This window comes from Physeter macrocephalus, unplaced genomic scaffold (genome assembly GCF_002837175.3).
Source record: "Physeter macrocephalus isolate SW-GA unplaced genomic scaffold, ASM283717v5 random_626, whole genome shotgun sequence".
Taxonomy (NCBI): Eukaryota; Metazoa; Chordata; class Mammalia; order Artiodactyla; family Physeteridae; genus Physeter; species Physeter macrocephalus.
The window spans coordinates 15,653-36,716 of NW_021145806.1; the positions used below are offsets into that span (position 1 = coordinate 15,653).

At 51.3% G+C, this 21,064-nt stretch overlaps 2 protein-coding genes across 12 annotated transcripts in view; one reads left to right on the forward strand and one right to left on the reverse strand.

Annotated features, from left to right (window-relative positions):
* The window catches only part of ATP6V0A1 (ATPase H+ transporting V0 subunit a1), a 36,279-nt gene extending 15,432 nt beyond the window's left edge, over positions 1-20,847 (forward strand). For 2 of the 11 annotated variants that reach the window (XM_028485689.2, XM_028485690.2), the window contains exons 11-19: positions 724-842; positions 1,393-1,609; positions 2,200-2,307; positions 7,235-7,318; positions 7,587-7,694; positions 8,659-8,676; positions 13,024-13,141; positions 13,438-13,609; positions 19,226-20,847. In XM_028485689.2, coding sequence (XP_028341490.2) covers positions 724-842; positions 1,393-1,609; positions 2,200-2,307; positions 7,235-7,318; positions 7,587-7,694; positions 8,659-8,676; positions 13,024-13,141; positions 13,438-13,609; positions 19,226-19,319 — 1,038 coding nt within the window. In that variant the 3' untranslated portion in view covers positions 19,320-20,847. Of the gene's footprint in view, positions 1-723; positions 843-1,392; positions 1,610-2,199; positions 2,308-3,179; positions 3,252-7,234; positions 7,319-7,586; positions 7,695-8,658; positions 8,677-11,508; positions 11,730-13,023; positions 13,142-13,437; positions 13,610-19,225 lie in introns of those variants that run through there. The other 9 variants (XM_055083068.1, XM_055083064.1, XM_055083065.1 and 6 more) reach the window with 9 other exon arrangements.
* Positions 5,356-7,218, reverse strand: LOC102975702 (60S ribosomal protein L27a-like). The gene has a single exon (XM_028485697.1). The coding sequence runs from the start codon at positions 6,284-6,286 to the stop codon at positions 5,762-5,764; it is 525 nt and encodes a 174-aa protein (XP_028341498.1). The 5' UTR covers positions 6,287-7,218; the 3' UTR covers positions 5,356-5,761.
* Positions 20,848-21,064: the final 217 nt, after the last annotated feature.

Consider the following 21,064-nt stretch of genomic DNA (forward strand, 5'->3'; position numbering starts at 1 on the left):
GTCCGGAGCCTGTGCTCCGCAACGGGAGAGGCCGCAACAGTGAGAGGCCCGTGTACCACAAAAAAAAAAAAAAAAAAAAAAAAAAAGATGGAAGGACAGCACCACTGGGTTTCAGTCAGCAAAATACAGATTGTGGGAGCAGCTACAAGATAAACGTCCCAATTTCTTCAACAAATCTTTTGTAATGAATAAAAAAGGAGAGCTGGAGGGAGAACCTATAGAGACTTAAAAGCTGTGTCAAGCAATCATGGTGTATAGACCTTGTCTGGACCCCACTTTGAATAAATGAATTATTTTAAAAAGTATGGATACAACTGGGGAAATTTGAATGCTGACGATTCCATGGTATTTCAGAAACATTGTTAATGCTTTGGGGTATGATAACAGTATTGTGGTCATGTTTTAAAAATGAGTTCTTACCTTTTAGAGATCCATACTGAAATATTTACAGGTAAAATGACAGAGTATCTGGACTTTGCCTCAAAATAATATGGAGGTGGGGAGTGGGTTGGGGATATGATGAACGCGATTGACAAGGAGTCAATAAATAATCGTGGAAGCTGGGCCGTAGGCACATGGGAGTTTGTTAAGTTATTCTCTCTGCTTACGTATATGTTTAGAATTTTCCGTAATTTAAAAAAACAACTATTTTTTAGAATAGGTGAATATTTTTCCATTTGAGAACTCTTTGTAATGCCTTTTTGTTTTCTTGGGTTGTGACAGATTTGGAACATTGCTACCAATAAACTGACCTTCCTCAACTCCTTTAAGATGAAGATGTCTGTTATCCTTGGTATCATCCACATGATGTTTGGAGTCAGCCTGAGCCTTTTCAACCATACGTGAGTCACTCTGTTTCATCATAAGAATGCACTTAGTTCAGACAGTGCTTTTGTCTAAAGAAATCATAACACCTCTAAGGAGGGATTAATAACTCAGAACACTGTTCTATGTTAAAGAAATGCTTTTATAAAAATCTCATTTGTTTGAATGAAGCCTGCTTAATATTAGTCCCTTAACAATGCACAGTCAAACTCAAGATCTTTAAAAAAAACCTTGTGTAATTTTCATCAAAATGGGAGTTATGTTCTTTTCCCTTGACGCGTAACTCACATAAACTTATGAACTGTGGTCTCAGAATGTACTAGATTTTCCCATCTCTTCCTCATGAGAGATTGATAGGGGTGGTATTGGAGCTGTTCACGGTCCAAAAGTTTGGTAGTCATAGTTAATCCTGCTTGTTTCTGTTGCCTCCAGTTCTTCTGGCTTTTGCTTCTTCAAATGATAAACATAGAGTTGAGGGAGCATTAGGTAGAAAATCTAGTATACCTGGTATAGGGGTGACCCTGGGTCTGTTCACCTTTAACATTTTTTTTCTCTCTTACTTTTTAGCTATTTCAAGAAGCCCCTGAATATCTACTTTGGATTTATTCCAGAAATAATCTTCATGACCTCTTTGTTTGGCTACTTGGTTATCCTTATTTTTTACAAGTGGACAGCCTATGATGCTCACACATCTGAGAAAGCACCAAGCCTTCTGATCCATTTCATAAACATGTTCCTCTTTTCCTATGGGGACTCTGGTAATTCGATGCTGTATTCTGGACAGGTGCGTCAGCCCAGAGGTAGACTGTCTTAGGTGGTTTTCCTAGGTCAGGAAGCCAGATGTTTCTGTGACCCTGAAAAAGCCTTAGGGACTTCCCTGGTGGTCCAGTGGTTAAGACTTTGCCTTCCAGTGCAGGGGGGTTGTGGGTTCGATGCCTGGTCGGGGAGCTAAGATCCCACATGCCTCACGGCCAAAAAACCAAAACATAAAACAGAAGCAATATTGTAACAAATTCAATAAAGACTTTAAAAATTGTCCACATCAAAAAAAAAGAGAAAAAAAACTTAAAAAAAAAAAAAAAGCCTTAAAAAAAATCCCCGTCAGCCCACACATCCAAATCTAAATTCAGCCCATCCTCCTCCTTTGGGAGGGTGAACTGTAACTTCTGTATGCAGAAAGGGTAGAATTTATAACTCTCATCCTATGGGACAGTCCTGGGCTTTGCCACAACATCTGCTAATTATTTTGAGGAACTGGATTGTGTTATTTATTCATAAATCGGCAGGAAAGTCCTATTTTAGAGGGAAGTTGTGCCGGAGTTGGAAACTGCACATTTGATTAATGTGATGTGCCTTGTCCTTCTTACTTTGCAGAAAGGAATTCAGTGTTTCCTGGTAGTGGTCGCGCTGCTGTGTGTCCCTTGGATGCTGCTGTTTAAACCACTGGTCCTTCGCCATCAATATTTGAGGAGGAAGCATTTGGTGGGTGTATTTCTGTTGCTGAAAGTTACTAGACTTTTTTTTAAGATCAAGGCAATTCCTCATTGGATATAATGAGTTGTGCATAACCTGTATTCTCTTAAAATGCATTTGTGTTGTATCCCAGCATGAACACTAGACCTGCTGAAATGAAAAAAACCAAAATCAAACATGTAATTGCTGCTCAGACATCCAGATTCAGCTTTGAGTAGCCCAGGTAGCGAGAACAAGTCAAGTTTTTACCTTTCCTGATCACGCTTTGCTCATGTTGTGCTCAGCAAAATCTAGGTCTGGGCCTGTCTCGATGCAGCATCAGCCAAAGCAAGGCTGCAAGAGCTGCAGACAGGTGAACCCACTCATGTGGTTTGCCTAGGCAACCACAGGGCTGACGCTAAGATATTTTCTTTTAAAATGAGACCGTGATACTTTCACCAACCAAAACATCCGGGGTGGGGAAAGATTTGGTTTAAAGCACATTAACTTTTTTTCTTTTTAAAAACCAGCATACATACTTGTGTTTACTTAATGTATGTATGTGTGCATCTGAATTACACACACACACACACACACACACACACACACACACACACACATACACACACACACACACACTTAAGATGCCAGATGTCCATTTCTGGCTATGCAATAATGCTTACTTATTATATTGCCTGGTAAAGACCAAAAGATCTTGTTGCATGACTCATGCGGCTGTTAGATTGTTACTCCTATTGGAGAGCAGCTGAGTTACAAGATCTGCCTTCTCCGTTTTCTGACCATCTTCATCCTTCCATGTGCCCTCATTCTTCTCCCCTTTCACTCCCTCCCTCCTTTGTTTCCTTCTCCCTTCCTCTTTTCTTCCATTCACTATCAGGAAGGGGCAACCTGTGGAGGCCCCAGTCAGCCCAACCCCAAGCCAACAGGGACTAGAGGCAGCAGCGGCTGCAACAGTGAGTGAATTAAAAGCAACAAACCATCACGTTTTGTTTAAAGAGGTGGCAAACAGTGCAGCAGAATTCTTTTTAACTCTCTTTTATCGAGAGCATGGGACATGTGTGCTCTTGGGAAGTATGTCCTTGTTACTCATTGAGAGGATGACAGAAAAGATTTCCACCTCTTAGGAATAGATTCTGATATCATCTTTACCATTGGTCCACTAAGTTTCCATTCAGTATGTAAGTACAGTCTTGTCTATGGAAGCAGGGCTGTTGTTGTACCCTCTCCAAGCCCCATCATCTTAATCCAAGAGGGCAGCTCTTGGACTCATCCACTTTCATGTCTGTATTTTGTGACCATGTATTGGATGGGTTTTTTTTAGCATGGAGTGAGAACATCTCTGTGATTCTTGAGTTGATTTCCCTGCACTTTAAAGTTCTGCTTCAGAGTGATGCTTGGACATTTGGTCCATTTTAGCTGTAACTTACTCTCTTTCCAGTGGAAGCTTATATGTGTCTACTTTTTTGTGAGAGACTCAGAAGCCCTCATGTCCTCAGATGTTCATTGAGACCTCCACCCCGCCATGTGTCTCGTGTGTACTCTACATCTGGTGTAATAACCAAAGTCATCTTCTGTTTTGATCTTTCCTTCTTCCAGTACTAGCTCGTGATTCGGTAACAGCACTTTGAATGTTAAGCATTTCGATATTTGTCCTTAAAACATCTCTTAACCAAAATCTTATAATGCACTAATATCAAATTAGCCCAATCTATTCTAGGTAATGAATCTATAATATTTTTAAAATCTCACCAGTAGTGATTACTCACATACTATTGTGTTCTAGTAGCATCATACTCCTTTAGATAAATGAAATATTTAGATATGACTATTTCCTTCATTAGGTGTTCCTGATCATTTTAACTCAGAAAATTTCTATAATTATCCTTCTAGGACTAGTCTAAAAAGGCTGATATTTTGGATCAGAAGATACTTAAATGTGGCTGCTTAAAATTATTTTCAGATGGGGACTTGCTCTCTTCTTTCTAATGAGAGGAAAAAAAAACAAACCCTTAAAGCACATACTGTCCACTTATTGGCATTCTTTCCATGTGCTCTTCTTTCTGCTCGTCTTAGTTTATTTAAGATGTGCTTCTGCTGCATCAGTCTTGATGCTTTTAAGTCTGGCATCCTCTTTTATGATACTATCCAAGTTAAAAGTCCCTGGTCTGGAAACCTGCACATTCAGAGGGACTTCTTAGCGCACTGGTTCTTTAGCCAAACATCTGTTTCTGGAGGGCAGCCCGAAGGCATGAGGATGATCAGTCTACCACGGGGGTCCTAGATTCCTGACCCCAAGGGCTGAGGACATGAACACTGATCTGTTTTTGTTCTGTTCTCTGTCCTCTTGGTTGTCTGTAAGCAGTGTATCACAATTTAATATTTTCTTTTCTTCTTTTCTGCTGATGTGTGTCTCATCCCCCTTCCTGTAACTCACATCCCCTCAGTTCTGAAGGGACACTTATTCGTGCCTGGCTGGGAGGTTTAACCTGTCTGCCTCTCATTTCATCTGCTGGTTGGGGAAAGCTTCAGAAATGGCTTTCTGCTCTAGGCCTTAAAGCCTAAAGCCTGCCTCCTCGACCCTGGGATCCATCCCAAGATACTCTGGAGTCCTCTCCTGTCACCAGTGTGGTGCAGAAAGTGCACCTGTGTTGCACCTTTAGTCCACCTTTTGTGGGTTGTCAGGTGTAATATTTGCGTGTCCTGGAGATGCCAGGAGCTTCAGTGGTTCCCAGATCTGACTACCCATCAGAATCACCTGGTGAACTTTAAATTTGTTTCTTAGGGCATTAAGACAGAACAGACAAGTGGAGGAAGACATAAAGATTGCCTGTAATTCCATGATCCAGACAACCCCCTACTGACATTAGAAACTAAAATCAAAGCAATAGGTGCACTTGGTTAGAGATGCAAATGGTACTGACTGTGAAAGCCTCCCCATCCCCAGCCCTTCTCCCCGACCTTCTCCTCCAGGGTATTGTTAACAGGTGGGGAAGTTTGCCTTAAAATTTTTTTCTGCAGATATCAGCATATATCTATCATCTATTGATAGAAATATGTATATGTGTATGTACATACATATTTAAAACACATTAGCAGTTGTGTTTTAAATTGTAGCACTCTGCTGCCCCTTGATTAGGTTTTTTAAAATTTAGTGTCCTTAGAGATTGTCTTGTAGTGATACTCTTATAGTTGCCTAGCATTCCATGGAACATTCTGCTGGATGTGCTTAAATCATGTAATCATTCTCTTGTTGATGGCTCTGTTGGTTGTTCCCAGTTCTTCGCTATTCCAAATAACACAGGGAACGTCCTTGTCCTTGTATCTTGATAAAACTTCACAGGCACGGATGTTCCCAGCAGTGGACTTGCTGTCTCAAAGGGTGCGTGCACTTTTTTGTGCGTGCCTTTTCTTTTTTTTTTTTTTTTCACTCGTCATCATGTAATGAATCTCCCACCATGTGGCTTCAAGCTACCAGGACACAAGCCCCACTGACACCCTTAATCTTCTCCTCAGCTCTTCTGCTGAAGAATTTGGCCTTCACGATGACAGCCTGCTTTGGGAGCTTTCCCCGCCCCAGAACTTTGTAGTAGCCTGATCGCACCACATCAGTGATAGGAGCAGCTCCAGTCTTGTTCTTGGCGGCATTTACCCGTGTCTGCTCACTGACCAAGGTCCACAGTTTATCAAGGTTGACAGTTGGGCAGAAGCTCTGGCTCCTCTTTAAGTGGTAATGCCAGATACCAACTTTCCCAAAGCATCCTGGGTGATATGTGTGGAAGTTGATCCTGTGGTGATGCACGCCACCAGCATTACCGCGGCCTCCCGGGTGCTTCCAGTGTTTGCCGATGCGGCCGCGGCCGCGGCCGTGGCTGTGGCTCACGTGGCCCCTAAGTTTCCGGGCCTTCCTTATGCTGGATGGCATGTCGGCGGCCGAGACCAAAGAGCTGTGCATGCCTTTTCCATTTTGATAGACACTCGAAATGATCATACCATTTGTCCTTGGGGAAAGATTTTTTTTTTTTAATACAGATTTCCTAGGCCCCACCCCAGATCTACTAAATTTACAGTTTCTGGGGGTGGTATTTGAGAATCTCTGCTCGATGACAGGCAACTTTCAAGGTGATTCTGGTGCACCTGGTTCTCTGACCACTGCTAGAAGAAGAGAGAGAATCTGCCCAAACCCTGAGGGTTGATGGTGGTATGCTGTGGTCCTAGATGCACACCAGAGGGGAAGCTGCGAGTAGGGACCGTGGGGCAAACTGACCGAAGCTGTGTGCACGTTCTTTGTGCTGCTGCCCAGAGGCCATTTCGCGGGACAGCGGTCTTTGAACTCTTGCCTTGTTTGACGCCCCTGACAGAAACCACATGAAGTGGGTCTTGGAGCTGTTTCTTCAGCTCCTTTTCACTCTGTGGCAGGTTAGCACTAAGTGGTATCTGTCAGACTGAACCCCAGTTCTGCCTGGTGTTCGTACCCAAGAAGTCCTTTTGCCTCAGTAAACCCAAACTTTTCCACATCAGGTTGACTTAGAAATCGTGGTCCTAGGGACCCTGCTGAAAACTGCCGGGGGGGTGAAGGGCAGCAGGCAGCCAGGCAGCATCCGCCCACCTGCCTGTGGAAGAGTTGTGTTAACACTCCAGAACCCTCCATTGAAGGATAGGATCAGGGTTTTTTCGGTTTGGTTTTGTTCTATTTTAAGTCAGTATTCTCTAGCTACAAGCTAATGTACGTTAAGCTGTTTTTTCTTCTGTGACCTGGGAAGTCCTTTGTTCCTGGGCAGAGACCCGGTACGTTTCCGGGAGAGGTTGCTGGAACTCTCGGGCTCCTGCTGAAATCTTAACAGACTGGGTTGCAATCACCGTGTCATTTGGCTCTCCTCCCTCTTAGAAAGTCTGATCTTTAGTTCCAGGAAAACTTAGGCCATTGAACTCTTTACAGATAGAGCTGCGCTTGTTAGGAGACTTTGTTCGCATTAAGCTTTTCACGCAAGCGGGACTCTCGGTCGGCGTTGGCCAAGGCAAGGTTGGTGTCTCTTGGTGCAGCAGGAACTGCCCGTTGCCTCTGATCAGGATGAGGTGCTAAGTGTAGTTCGGGCTGGGCCTGGGCGGTGGTAGTTGGGATGGGAACAGTGGCTTGGTTTTACTTAGCTGTTCGATCAGTGGGTTTTGTTTTTGTTGTTAGAATATATGCTTTTCTGAGGTTTGTATGTACTAACCATCGCCCTTCCCCACGTCACAGAATGTCACATTAAAGCCCAGGCAAATTCTACTCTTTCTGTTCATCTGTGTAGGGAACTCTCAACTTTGGTGGGATCAGGGTGGGCAACGGACCGACAGAGGAGGATGCTGAGATTATTCAGCATGACCAGCTCTCCACCCATTCAGAGGACGCAGAGGAGGTAAGATCAGTGGTGCGGGCTTCCTCTCCTCCCACCTCGGGTCAGCCCTAGTCTTGTGTCCCTAAGTGGCCTCACTCCTGTCCGCTCCTTGAAAAAATGAAAGGACTGATACTGAGGATCAGCTTGCTTTCTGGACCTCTTAGGGCACTACAGCTTTTTCCAGTGGTCCCTGCTCCAAACTCCAGGTGTTGCCTGCAGAGCCCGCAGCAGTTTTGTTCTGTTGTCCGGCTTCCTGAGTTCCAAGCAGCCCACAGTAGCCTGCACGCAGATCTCAGTTATTGACTGCTCTCCTCGGGGCCGAGGCAGAGCTGGCCCCAGCGCCCCAGCCCTTGCTACCAGAAACCCAGGCCACTTACGGCGGCTCCTTCATCCCTTGCCCCTCCCCAGAATGGTTCCCGTTGGAACTTTAATCACTGGGACTTTTGAAGTCCTGTTCCACTAATGTGCTCTTGTTGCAGACATTTTATTGAGCCTTTTAAAAACGTGACTTGCCTACTTTTTAGCCAAGTTTAGTCTAGTTTAGCCAAGCTAGACTTTTCCTTAAACCACCACTGGATTTTTAAAGATCCAATCTCCTTGCCTGACCGTTCGTACCCCAAAGCCTCTGAGCTGAACTTTTGAACCTCATCTGTTCAGTATATTCTTTTTAAAACAAATAGAAAAGGAGTTGAGGACCCGGGGGACTGGGCTTTGCAGGCTGGCTGACCGCGTCTGCTATGTGTGTGACTTTAAAAAAAAAATTGCAAGGCTTGGGATGCCTTTTAAAAATTGAGTATCAACACTCTTGGTCCTGCGGACTTGGCTCTCCGTTTATGCCGAGGAGGCTTGCGTCCAGTGTCAGACCATTTAACATTCACAGTCCCCCCGCCCCCGCCCCCAAGAAGCAGTCCGTAGCCTTATGCTCATGACTTGTGACCTTGTGTGTGGCATGGCTTCCCACTAAGTGTAAATTTGTGTTTTCAAGCCTACCGAGGATGAAGTGGTAAGAAACAAGCTGGCTTTAGCTTCATGTTTATCTGGGGCTTCTCTTCCCGTCCTTGTGATCACTCTGCTGTCCCTGCTGCATCCTGGGGCCACACATGACACCCATGTATTCTGCATCTCACTGGCCATTTCTAACCAGTTTGTGAACCCGTGTTCTGAAAAAGCTCATCTCCATTAACTGCATCTCATGTCAGTCACCTCTGTCTTTGTTTCATTGACTTTGCTGATCTAACGCCTTGAGAATGGCTTTAAAGGAGCTACAAGTAATGTCTGCATTGGCATTCTTGAAGTGACTCCCCTCGGGAGTTAAATCCCATTGGCCCCTGCCTTCCTCTCCTGTGTTGTTATGTACGGTCGCTCTGCCCCTGGGAATAACCGTTTCCTCCCTGCTCCTCTGAGTGCTTATGGGAAAGCTCGCCCTTCCTCCCTGTCTGAGATGCAGCCAACCTCTTCCTGCTGCCCTCATCGGCTTGATGATGCTTGGAGTGAGAATGCTGGACGCTCGCTTGGGGTCAGCTTCACCTCCACGTGACCCAGTTGGGAGGTAGACAGTTTCCAAAAGGAGGCTTTGCCTCTCAGATGCATCCCAGAAAAAAACAATCCATCTGTGTGAAAGGAGTTCATATTATACCAGTCACACATAGAGGACAACAGAGAGTAGAAAGAAAGTTGGCTAAGTATTCTGGCCCCAGCCAGAGTAGAAGGCCTTCTAGCTCAGCAGTAGTTCATTCAGCAATATACAAGTTTTGAATTGGGTTTTTAATAGGCCTTGCTGCACTGTTTGCATCTTCCCCCCCCCAAATTTCTCTCTAAAATACCCAGACCTGTGAACCTTTCCCTTTCCTGGCTTTCCTGGTCCTCTCTACGGGGGCAGTGGGGTGGGAATGGGAAAAACCTTTGCTGTTCTGTGTGAAAGCAGACAGTCGTCGGTCTTCCGGAAGGCCGGAGAGGCTCCTTTGCTGGCATCTAGGAGCCTCTGTGTTCCTCTGGACCACTCATCTGTGCTGAGCCACAGGCTGAGCCGCCTGGGAGGTCCCCGTCAGCATAGTCCTCGCTTGTAGCCACGTCCCAGGGGAGTTGACATCCAAACAAGATGGACTGGAATTCAGCCTCCCCAGTCTCTGGCCCCCCAGCTCCCTCAGAGGTTCAGTTTCCCACAGCGTCCTAAGTAGTGAGGACATTTTATCATCATCAGGTACATACACAGTCTAGTTCTCTACAGCCAGATTTAGATAACTGTCTCAGTTACCTAAATACATCACAGGTGGAAGCAGCAGTCCCTCTCCCTGGGGCATGAACAGTCCAGCTGCAAACCAGAGCCAGGCTCCTCAATTGTCTGGGGAATTTTTGAAGGCTGTAACCACTCAGCAAGGGTCAGTGGGACCTCTCCCCACTGTGTCATCTCACTAGGTACATTCATCCAACCCATCCGTTCATTCACCCTCCATGTGCCAAGCACTCTATTTAGAGCTGCAGGAACTGAGAGAAGAAAAACAAGTCCTTGCCTTCAAGGAACTCCCAAATTTAGGACACAGCCTGGGTGACAGACGCTGTGATCAAGGTGTGCCCAGGATGCTGTGGGAGCACAGGAAGAGGGCACCTGACGAACACTGGGGTGGGGGTAGGGAACAGGAGACCTGGAAAGGATTCCCTAAGGAACTTACCGCTGAGGTTAGTTTGGTCAAGCCGGCGTCTCTGTGGAGGGAGAGAGGGAGGCAACGCGGATGCGTCAGTGTGTATGGTTACCATAAAGATACAGAGGCCTGCGTCATAAAGACACCATTTTGGGGATAAACAAGTATTCAGCTTGGCTGGAGCTCGGAGTCAGGAGTTGAGGGACTGGTGAGAAGTGAGGCTAGAGGTTGGCAGACACCAGCCGTAGTAGAGTGTTTAGGTAAGAAGGAGCGTCAGAGGGCAGTGAAGCTGGAAGTGACACAGCGCATGCCATTGATGAAATACCCTAGTGGAGGGTACAGGGTGTATTGGATGGGGGAGGGGCACAGTCTGAGAGGAGTCAGGAAAGAACTGGGAGGCCTGAAGGCATTTGCAGTGGGAGTTGGAAAGGAAAGGACCAATACGAGATGAAGGAAGTAAAAGCTGCAGCCCCGGTGCCTTCGTGAATGTAGGCAGTGAGAGTGAGTGAAAAGTCAGGCTCGACTTCCCGGTTTGGGTACCTGGGGCACTAGCAGTGTCCCCGCTGTTAGACATGGGACGAGGAGTAGAAGTAGGTCTTGGTGGGTCAGAGGAGAGCAATCAATGAGTTCAGTTGGGGTGGCGTCGAGTTTGAAGCACCTGTGCTGCAGCAGGAGGAGATGTGGCACAGCTGGTTGGAAACAGGCAACACGGAAATAGAGGTGTCCATTTGTGAGCCCCTCCCGGCATGGCCGCTGAAGGCCCGAGTGGCAGTGCTACAGGAGAGACGTTAAGGGCTGAGGCAGGAACTCCAGCACTTAAGGAGGAACCAAGAAGGAGGCTGAGAAGGAGCATCCAGAGGTAGGAGGAGAACCAAGGGGAGGTGAGCGTTCTCAAGAGGGAGGAGGACAAGGCACTAGTGACGGACACTGCAGAGGCTCAGGTCACAGGGTGTCTGTTAGACCTCCTGGCTGGGAGGTAAGGGGAGCCTGCGAAGGAGGTGTGCGGAGCCGAGAGGGCGCAGGAGGAGCAGGCGTGGTGCGGCAGCGGGGAGGTGGGGAGAGGGTTAGACAGGGCGTCTGCGGCCGTTCCGGGTCAGCCGTAGCGGACCCACATGGGGCAGTGACAGACTTCTAAGCGCTTGCCTGGGTTTCTCACTTAATTCTCGCCCCACTTAATATCTCCTCCCAATACGTAGATAAGAAAACTTACCCAGGGTTGCAAAGCAGGAAGTTGGGAATGGAGGAGAGGAAGCAGCGAGAGCAGTGCCTGGAAGGGAAGCTGTTCATGGGAGAAACTCAAGGTGGAATAAAAATGCGGAAAGGGGCTGGTTCTGCGGGAGCCCCGCACTCGCTTCTTTCTCAGAGCTCTTAGTTAGAGCCCTGCGCTCCTTGGAGCTGGGGGCCCGTCCTTCCTCAGAACATGGGCTTTGGTGCGATGGCCAGCGGTGGTGGCAAAGAGCTCTTAACAGCACCTTGGGGTTCCGGTGACTGTGATTGCCCTAGTTTTCAGGGTAACTAGGAGACTTGGAAGAGCCTGTTGCAGAAGAAAAGCCCAGAAGTACTCTGGGTGTAGATAGAGGTGAGGGAAAATGAGGCAGTCGCCCAGAGATGGCGAGTTGGAGCTGGCCCCGCTCCCCACTGGCCATGCCTGTGAGGCCTGGGCTGTTAGCGCCTTACCAGGCAGCCCTCCTCTCCTGGCCCCATGTGATTTCTCAAGACTGTTCTTTGTGGTATCTTTTGGGGGTGAAGTCATGTGAGTCTGCAAAGAAACTGGTGAAAAATAGACTCTGACCTGTGGGCAGGGCAAGCTGGGGAGGCCCACTGGGCAGTGGCCCTGTGCTCCTGGAGTCTGGTCTGGACCACGGGGGGAGGGGCGGGGAGGCCTCCGGGAGGGGAATGGCCCACCTCCTGGCCTTCAGTGGCTGTGGCCCCACCCAGGAGAGTGAGGCCCGGAAGCGTGCCTGCGGCTTCTCGAGCAGCCTGGCTTGGAGCAGCCCTAACGGAGCTCCCGGAAGCTCGCTCCAGCCCCTCCGCTTTATGCTGCAGATAATTTCTGATGCTGAGACAAAAACGGGAAGAAAGGGAGCGCGAGGAATACAGAAACAACAATACACATTCTGTTTAGTCTTCATCATGTGTCCGAGTAGGAATTTGTAAAACTTTTGCCAGAACGTCCCCGTGTGATCTTTTCAGAAGTCTTAAAAGTAAAAGGAGGTTATCTTGCCGCCAACGTGTTGTGAAAATAAGAAGTGGCTGCAGAGGTTTAGTCTTCTCCAGGCGGTTTCCAGCCTGGTGGCCCGTCCCCTGACGTACGACCCGGGGAAGAGCCCTTCCTGCCCTCCTGGCTCATTCAGAGGAGGGTGCTGCGCGCTCAGGCACCGTGAGGTGGCCAGAGCGGGTGCTCCCAGACGGCTCTTACCTCGACGTGCAGCCCGCTCCGGAGCTGACAGCCTAGTGGGTAGAAAAAGCAGACGTGTTGAGAAGAGTCTCATTAAGATGTAGTTCATTAGAATGTGATGTATGGAGGGGCATGGGGTGTCCCAGTCGGGGGCTCAGCCAGGCAGGATTTCTGGGGACGGCACGGCTGAAATCCCCACCAGGAGTTCAGCACCGGGGGCTCCAGGCCCATGTAGCTGTTCGTGCCGGCGCTCAGAGCCCTGCACACTCGCCTCCCAGCCTTATATCTTCTCTCTGGTTTCCTCCCATGACAGTTTGATTTTGGGGACGCCATGGTGCACCAGGCCATCCACACCATTGAGTACTGCCTGGGCTGCATCTCCAACACCGCCTCCTACCTGCGGCTCTGGGCCCTCAGCCTGGCACATGCACGTGAGTGTCTTTCTCTCAGGTCAAAAACCATGTTTCTCCCCTTCTCCGGGCACTCCCTCAGGTGGGGGCTTAAAGAGAGTGGAAATTATGCAAAGCCTCTGGAATTACTGACTCCCGAATCCAGAGAGAATGATGTCCAGATGGGAGGATCAGTGCTTTTGCCAGCTTAGCTGGTAAGGTCGCAGAAAGCCCGGGGGCAAGGAAGACTGCGATTGAGGGATGGCAGCGCAAAACGCAAGGCCTGCAGCACCCCTGGCCCAACTGAACCGGATGTCATGTCTCTCCCCGTTCCGCAGAGCTGTCTGAGGTGCTTTGGACCATGGTGATTCACATCGGCCTAAGCGTGAAGAGCTTGGCGGGAGGTTTGGCGCTCTTCTTCATCTTCGCCGCCTTCGCCACCCTGACCGTGGCCATCCTCCTGATCATGGAGGGCCTCTCCGCCTTCCTCCACGCGCTGCGGTTACACTGGTGAGGGGCGGCGCGGGGCCGAGGGTGGGGACGTGTCCTTAGCTGCACCGAGGGCAGTCTTACTCCTGTCCAGAATCCAGAGACACTAGGAGGCATCTGCTTTTACATCCTTATACCCAAGGACGTACTTGGTAGTGAGCCTCAGGAAATGTCCACAGAAAAGCACAGCTCGCTTTCACAGCCGCCAGGGAGGATTCCCTGGTGAGTGTTGTCTCAGTTGCTCTCCCTGTCTTCAGCCTTCTTCACTGCTCTTGATTATGGCTTAAAAGATCTGCTGGGGTTTTTGTTTGTTTGGGGGTTTTTCTCACTGGCATATAACTCTCTCCTGTCTTCAGAGCAATGAAAGCAGCTCTGGAAGATTCTACATCCAGGAAAGTGCTAGAGCACACTGTGCCCTCATTTCGTCCCCCTTATTCTGTCATCGTGCCCGTGTCTTTGGGTAGGACCCCTGGCAGCTCTATGTGAGTGGGGGGTTCTTGGCTCCATAGCACGCTAGCTCAGTACCCTGAAGCAGCTTCTTCTGAAGGGCAGGTTTTGGATTTGCTAGTTTTTCTTTAATGTCGTTTTTGGCTCTTAATGGCTCTGCATGGAGATAGCTCAGTCCCAGGGAGTGGGAGATCTGGGGTCTGGTCTGGACTGTGACTCCATGACCTCAAAGTAAGGTTGCCAGGAGCACTCAGTTACGTTTGGATTTCAGATAAACAGTGAATATTTTTTTTTACTGTATTTCCCGAACGTCCATGGGACATACTTATACTAAAAACTGGGCATTCCGTACTTTATCTGGCTACCCTACCTCAAACCCTACATCTTCGAGTCTCCATTTCCCCCTTCACATTATGATTCTCCCTCTCTTTTGGGGTCCAGTGGCTCTGGAAGCTCTAGACCGTCTCCTCAGAGAAACACCCCCCTCAATGTGTGCACACACAGCTTTACCAGTTTAGGGGCTCACAAACTCACGGACCCTACCTTAGGACTCCCTAGACGAGATGATCTGCGGTGTTAATGACCTCAAGGTCAGAAGAGGGCCGTGACTGTCTCTTTCCATCACTTCTCGAAACCTGAAGAAAACCAAACTCTGAACCTGAGAAACCTCTTCCCCACTCCCTTTATCTTGGATTTTTCTCCTGGCTTGGTTACAGCGGAGCCTGCTCAAAGATTCCACCGTTTGTTGTTCTAAGTTACAGAGGGGGACCGTGAGGCATGTAAGGGTGAGCCGTGGCCGGGACTTACTCTTCCCTCAAAAGCTCCTTTAGAAGAGTCCGTCCTGCTGCGTCAGTACACGGTGCTTTCTCAGGCCTGGCCCTCTCCTCCCGCCTCCCGTCCCCTCCCCGCCCAGCTGTTGTTTACTGGGAGCCGGGAGGCTGGCCACGCTACCGGCTCTCAGCTTATCAGCGCACGCTCGCCCCAGCACACTTCCTACCACTCGGGGCCAGGGGACGTCTGTGCTGCCACCCTGGGGTGACTCACTGTTTCTTGCCCTCTTGGCTTCCTTTCCTATTCCCTTCCCCGTCTCCTGAGCCCTGGGTTTGAGGGAACAGTTACCACGCCACCTTGACTCCAGCCCAAGTGGGGAGGCTGTTGCATCCTCCCGGGGTGGGTGGGAGCAGCCAGGGAGCTGGAACAGACCTGTCAGAGCAGTGAGCCAGGCACACCACGGAGCAAGGAGGGCCGCCCGGGCTCAGGCCTGTTGTCCAGAATGAGCTGAGGCGATTGGGAGGTCGTGCTTTGCTGCCTGCAGGCTTACTTCTTCCTCAGGCTCACCTGCGGCCTCCGAGTGAAGGTGTCTTCCCACGTCCTCATGAACGAGCCCAACGAAGTGACGGGTGGCGAGGGAGCAGGCTTCAGAATCGGGTGACCCGAGTTTAAATTCCAGCTCTGCCGGTGCTGGCTGGGCGACCCTGAGGAGAGCACTTACCTCTCTGAACCTCACTTGCTCTCATGTGAAAAGAGAAGATAATGTCCACGTGACAAGGTTGCTGTGATTAAGTAGGAAATAATGCGCAGACCAAGTGACTGCCACGGTGCCCTGGCACACCGTAAACCTGCGTTCAGTTGCGGATGCGGCTGCCCTGCGGAGAGGGCTGCGGCCCCTGTAAAGATCTGCTTCCAGTCCGTGAGAGAGAAGGGAGACCCCCGGGGGATGCACATGATACCACTTGAGTGCCTCGCAGATGCAGTTTGCAAGGAGTAGGCTGGTCAGACATATTGTACTTGCAGGGTGGTGGGTGGTTGCTGTTGTTTGGTAGTGGAAATACTGGGTAGAAGAGAAAAAACAGTGAAAACTTCTTTGTGCAGCTTTCAGAGTCCCATCACTGGGGGCCTGTTTGGAGCATCTCCCCCCCCCACCAGAAAGGAGTGAATGAAAGTGGCGCTCACGCACCCCCTCCTGGCCGAGTGTGGACATGCCTCGAGGATTCCTGGGTCTTAGTCCAGCAGGACTGCAGGAATTCCGAGTTGAGGCCATCTTGGGGGTGGGAACAGCTGGGCCCACTGAAAATGGCTGCAGGGACATTGCTGCAATTTTTCCTGGCGTCCAGCCTGGGCATCTTCATACCTGTCACTTTACCCCTGGTGTTCAGCTGGGGTTTCTTGATTCTGATGCAAGGGCTGCCCCATTACACAAGTTCTGGGTCTCTTTGGTGGGGACAAGAAGAAAAACATGTGATTTGAAAGCAAGGATAAACCACAGGTCTGAGGTTCATGTAGGGTCACGAGGAGGCAGGTGACATCTGGAAACAGCAGTGAGCGGGCTCATGCACCCGCCTGCTAATTCTGTCTCCTCCTGAGTTACGTCTGTCTCTTTTCCTCCCACCAACTGTGTGTATTGTGCTTGGTCTTCTTGGCTACCATAATGAGATGTCTTTTCTTCGTCAGAAAAGGCAAAGGCAGGGGTATGATTTGTGGTTTTCACTGTGGACACCAGTCTGCTATTAGAAGAAAGACTGTTGCCCCATGGCCTGCCTTCGCAGGAACCTCATCCCTTCCTAGCCAACAGATTCCACATGAACACTCACAGACTGGGGGGCTAAAGGGACAGATTTGGGGACCAGTTTGTTGTAAGGAATTCAGTGACTCCACAGCAGGACCCCGCGGGGTGGCTGCCCAGGAGAGCGAGAACATCTGCAATGTGACCTCATGGCCCCGGCACTGCTCGGAGAGGGACAGAACCATCTTTCTAAAACTGCCTCCCCTCGGTCACATCCCCACAGGCAAGGGAAGAGGCCCAGGCTTTCCCCCTTCATTCACTTGAGAAGACATGGTTTCCGTCACGTAGCAGGAGTACTCTCTCTGTGGACTCCCAGTTAGTCCTTCCGGGCCACTGGGTTGCCTTTTCCAGGTCTGGGAGCGGGCAGGGGTGACAGAGAACCCCATCTGACTGCCTGAGGCTCTCCTCACACCTGCTGAATCCTGAGATGCCTTTTAGTGGCCTGGGGCGTGGCAGGGTCCATGGAGGCACCCCAAGCAGAGCCCCCTCAAGAAGGAAGAACTTGCAGGGCAGCCAGCGGGGCCCCGCTGTGCCCCCCCCGCCCCCCCGCCCCGGCACAGAGAACATCATGTTTATACTTTCTCAGGAAGCACACAGTTCCCTGGCTGGGAGGGAGGAGAGGGCGGGGAGACCAACAGGGAAACTGCTTTCCAGCTTTGTGCTGGGAGGTTATAGGGTGAGCACAGCTGAGAAGGGAGGCGAAGTCAGGCTGATGCTGAGATACCTAAGATGTCCCTGGTGGGGGCCACCCGAAGTCCCTAACCTCGAGCAGCAGCTGGTGGGCAAGGTGGTGTCAGGTGGTGTGTCAGAGGGACCACCCATCTGCTCACACAGCAGAACTTATGTGCCCCTATCCCAGGCGTGTGTCCCCTGATGTAGATGAAGCAGGCAGGGTGATGCCAAGAGAAGGGTGGTGATCCCTCAGGCGTCTGAGAACGTCTGCAGCTTCTCCATTCACCCAGTCCGGAGTTAGAATTGTTTGTGTGATGAGCCAGCCAGAGGTCAGAGTTCCGGATACCTCACAGACCCCAAGGTGAGTTGCCCACCGTCTGGCTGTACACTGTTGAACAAAGTGAAATACCATTGCCATGTGCAGACACAGCCTAGCCAGCATGGAGGATTCAGTCGTCACAGCGGTGGGCAGGAAACGGGGACCTGCCCCCACCCCCACCGCATTCCCCCGGAGGAGGCCTCAGGATCTGGGCCCTCCTCCCAGGTGTTGGGACACAGGGCTGAGTCCTGTGACTGACTGCAGTTTGAAATACCCCCTCCTGGATCCCATTTTCTCTGAGGGAGGCTTGGCCGAGACACTGATGGGAGTCCTCCAGGGGCCGGGAGGCTTTGGGGGCCTTGGTGCGGCCCCCGGAATGCGGGGTCGGGGAGAAGGCTGCCTGTTCTTACGCCCGCACAGAAAATTCTGTTCCCCTCTTCTCCCCAGCGGGTGGAGCTGGCAGCTCTGCAGTCAGTGTCCTCAGCCAGCGCCCCAGGGCCGAACCAAAGGGGCCTCTGAGGACCTCTCGGGGCCACCAGCAGACAGTCCTCTTCCCACTCCCTTTTCACTGATTCCTCCCTTATCTTGGAGGGAGGCCGCCCTGGCTGAAGGCTGAAGGCTGAAGGCTGAGTGAGGGGCATGAAGGTGGAGAGCGTCTTGGCGCCCTGCTGTGCAGTCAAACCGCTGCCTGCAGCCTGCCTCGGGCCCAGCGGCAGCCTGCTGTCGCAGGGATCTGGGGCCCCCAGGGTCACACAGCACTGAGTGGAAACTATTCCTCGGGGCAGCTCTCCTTGGCTTTCTTATCCTCTGAATCATGCATTTTTCTGCCCGTATTTGGTGGTGATTTGCTTGCTGGGCAGACATCCAGGGCGAACTCGCAGCCTGGCTCTGCATACAGGCGTGTGCTCCTTCCTGCCCCCTCAGAGTTTGAAGGGCCCAGGGAGACCATCAGGGATGGATGCTGGGCTGCCGGGGAAGGGAGCTAAAGCTGTTTTTCCTTTCAGTCCCCAAGAGAAGAATTCTTTCTTAGATGTTTTTGTAGTTGGAGAATATTTTTGCCGTCGCTTTGAGAAGACTTCCCCTCCTAACTTCCCCCTTTCCTGGGAATTTCCTCCCCTAAGTCGAAAGCCTCCACCGTTCACTAGCAACCCTCCCTTCTCCTTCCTCCCCCGAGAAGAGAAATAAACAAGAAAACAGTGGTGCCTGCCAGGGTTCCTTGCGCTGAGCTGGTGGCTACTCACAGGCTTCCCTTGGAGGTCCGCTGTGGGCCCTGCCAGGAAGGGGGTGTTGGGGGGACTCTTCTTCATCGTTGGAGACTCAGGCCAACTGAACGTTTTTTGCACATGGCCCTCTGCAGAGAGTTTTGCATAAACACACTCTCCGCTGAGCAGCACGGAGCAGGAACTGAGGCCAAACCAGTGCACTGGTGTGCACTCTTGCCGAGGGCAGGCCCTGGGCGTCACGAGTGGGAGGTTGTGTTCGGATTAGGGTTGTGTGCGCCATGAGCGGGCCAAGGCCTGGGCTTTGTGGGCGGCAGGAGGCTCGGGGAGCTTGGGGTCGGGTCATCTTTCTGGCCCAACTGTGGAGTCCCAAAAGGTTTCTGTGGAATGATGACTCTCCTCTTCTCTTTCTCCAGGGTGGAATTCCAGAATAAATTCTACAGCGGGACGGGTTTCAAGTTCCTACCCTTCTCCTTCGAGCACATCCGAGAAGGGAAGTTTGACGAATGAGCCCCTCAGGGGGGGCTGTGCGCCCTCTGCCCCGCCCCCGCTCCCTCCACGGTGATTCGCCCGTGCTCTGCTTGCCCCGTTGGTCGTGATCCCTGGGTATCAGGGCATCTGAGTCATCCCTGCCGCCCTTCCCCCAGCCACCTGTGAGTCATTTAGGTAGACCCAGCCCTTCCTGGGTCCCCCGCCACCTCCAGCTTTGTGTGTTGTAGTGCAGTGATTTTCTGGAGAGAAGCGGGCCGAGCAGAGTCACTCAAGCCCACTCCCGCTGGGCACCCTCCTTGCCCTCCCAGCCTCTGTCCAGCCCTTCCCCTGCCCCCTGGTGGTGAAGCAGTTTGTGCATTTACACAGGAGCCCAGAGCGCTTGGAGGGAGCGCCTTCACTGTCCACACCCAGACTTTGAGACCCCTGCTCCTGCCACTCTCCTTCCTGGTTGGGGATGGGGTGCCCTTTAACACTCCCCACTCTTGGATTAGCAGGGGTGGGTCCAGGAAGATGGTGTTTCTGTCCTCTGCCCACCCCCTCCGGTCTCCAGTGCGCTCGTTAATCAGGGATTCAGCTGGACCCAACTGTGCCAGCGTGCGTGGCTTCTCCCTGGCAGCCCCCAGGGTCCCTGGATACCCTGCACCACCTTCCTGACCCCCACCCTAAACTCACACCCTCTCCTCCTCCTTCCCAGGATGCCCTTTTAGCACCCAGCGTAACATACACAGTGGGGAGGACCCAAAGCAGAGGTCCGGGCTGGCTCCTCTGGTGGCTGCTTCTCAGGCCGTGCATGGGCCGCAAGCACGCCCTCGGGGCAGAGGGTCCAAGTCCACGCTCTTTCCTGGTGCAGAGCCGGAGACCTTTCCCCACCCCCAATCACGAGTCTTGAGTGCAGAACTGTCGTCATCAGGGGTGGGTCTGCCTGCAGACCTGCCTTGCTCTGCCCACCGGCGCCCCTCCCCACTTCCACACCGACCCCAAGTCGAGCAAGTGGCTCCTGGGCAGGGAAAGTCAACGTCATTTACCATTTGCTGACTGGAGGCAGCTGGCAGGGCCGCCAGTGTGTGCGGCGGTGAGAGCTGCGTGGCCCTGCCCTGTGGGCTGGTGCGGAGCGCCCCCAGAGGGCCGCCGCCCTGTCACCCCCACGCCGGGACGTGGATCTTGGGGCCTTTTAATCACGCGTTGGCACAGCAGCCCTGGCTGCTTCAGCTAAATTGATCCCCGTGCCTTCAGTGGGCGAGAGGACCCCCTCAATTGGTCGGCCCCTTCCCCCCCCACCCCGACCCCCTGCTCGTCTGGGAGCTGCTTGGCGCTGCTCACTGGACTCTCCCAGGCTGGGCCACCCGCCCCAGCTTCACCGCGCAGTAGCCAGTGTGACCCGACCCAGCCCTTGTGCAGAGCCCCCTCCCGTCCAGTCCCTGTGGTTTACATGACGATCTTTGCTCTGTTTACGGCAGGGGTTTGAAGCAGAGTTCTTTATCAGGAATCCTGCCCAAGGCCCTTCTGTTCAGACATTCCCGTGCGGAATAAAGTGTGTTTGACTTTGTCAGGGAGGCTTCTTGTCTGCGTGCCCACAGCCCCTAGCCCCTGCGTCACTCAAGGCTCAGCCCTCCTGAGCCCACCTAGTATCCTTACACCTGCCACTTCCCTCTGCCAGCATTTCTGCTTTTTCCTCTGATCAAAGACCGCAGTTGCAGTGACCCTGGCCAGGCAGTTAGTTTGTGAAATTCTCACCTTATCTCAGGTTTCCCAGGGGCCTTCCC

Bases quoted from the DNA above. Each gene is read 5' to 3' on its own strand.
- LOC102975702 (XM_028485697.1), bottom strand. From the start codon at position 6,286: ATGATCATTTCGAGTGTCTATCAAAATGGAAAAGGCATGCACAGCTCT.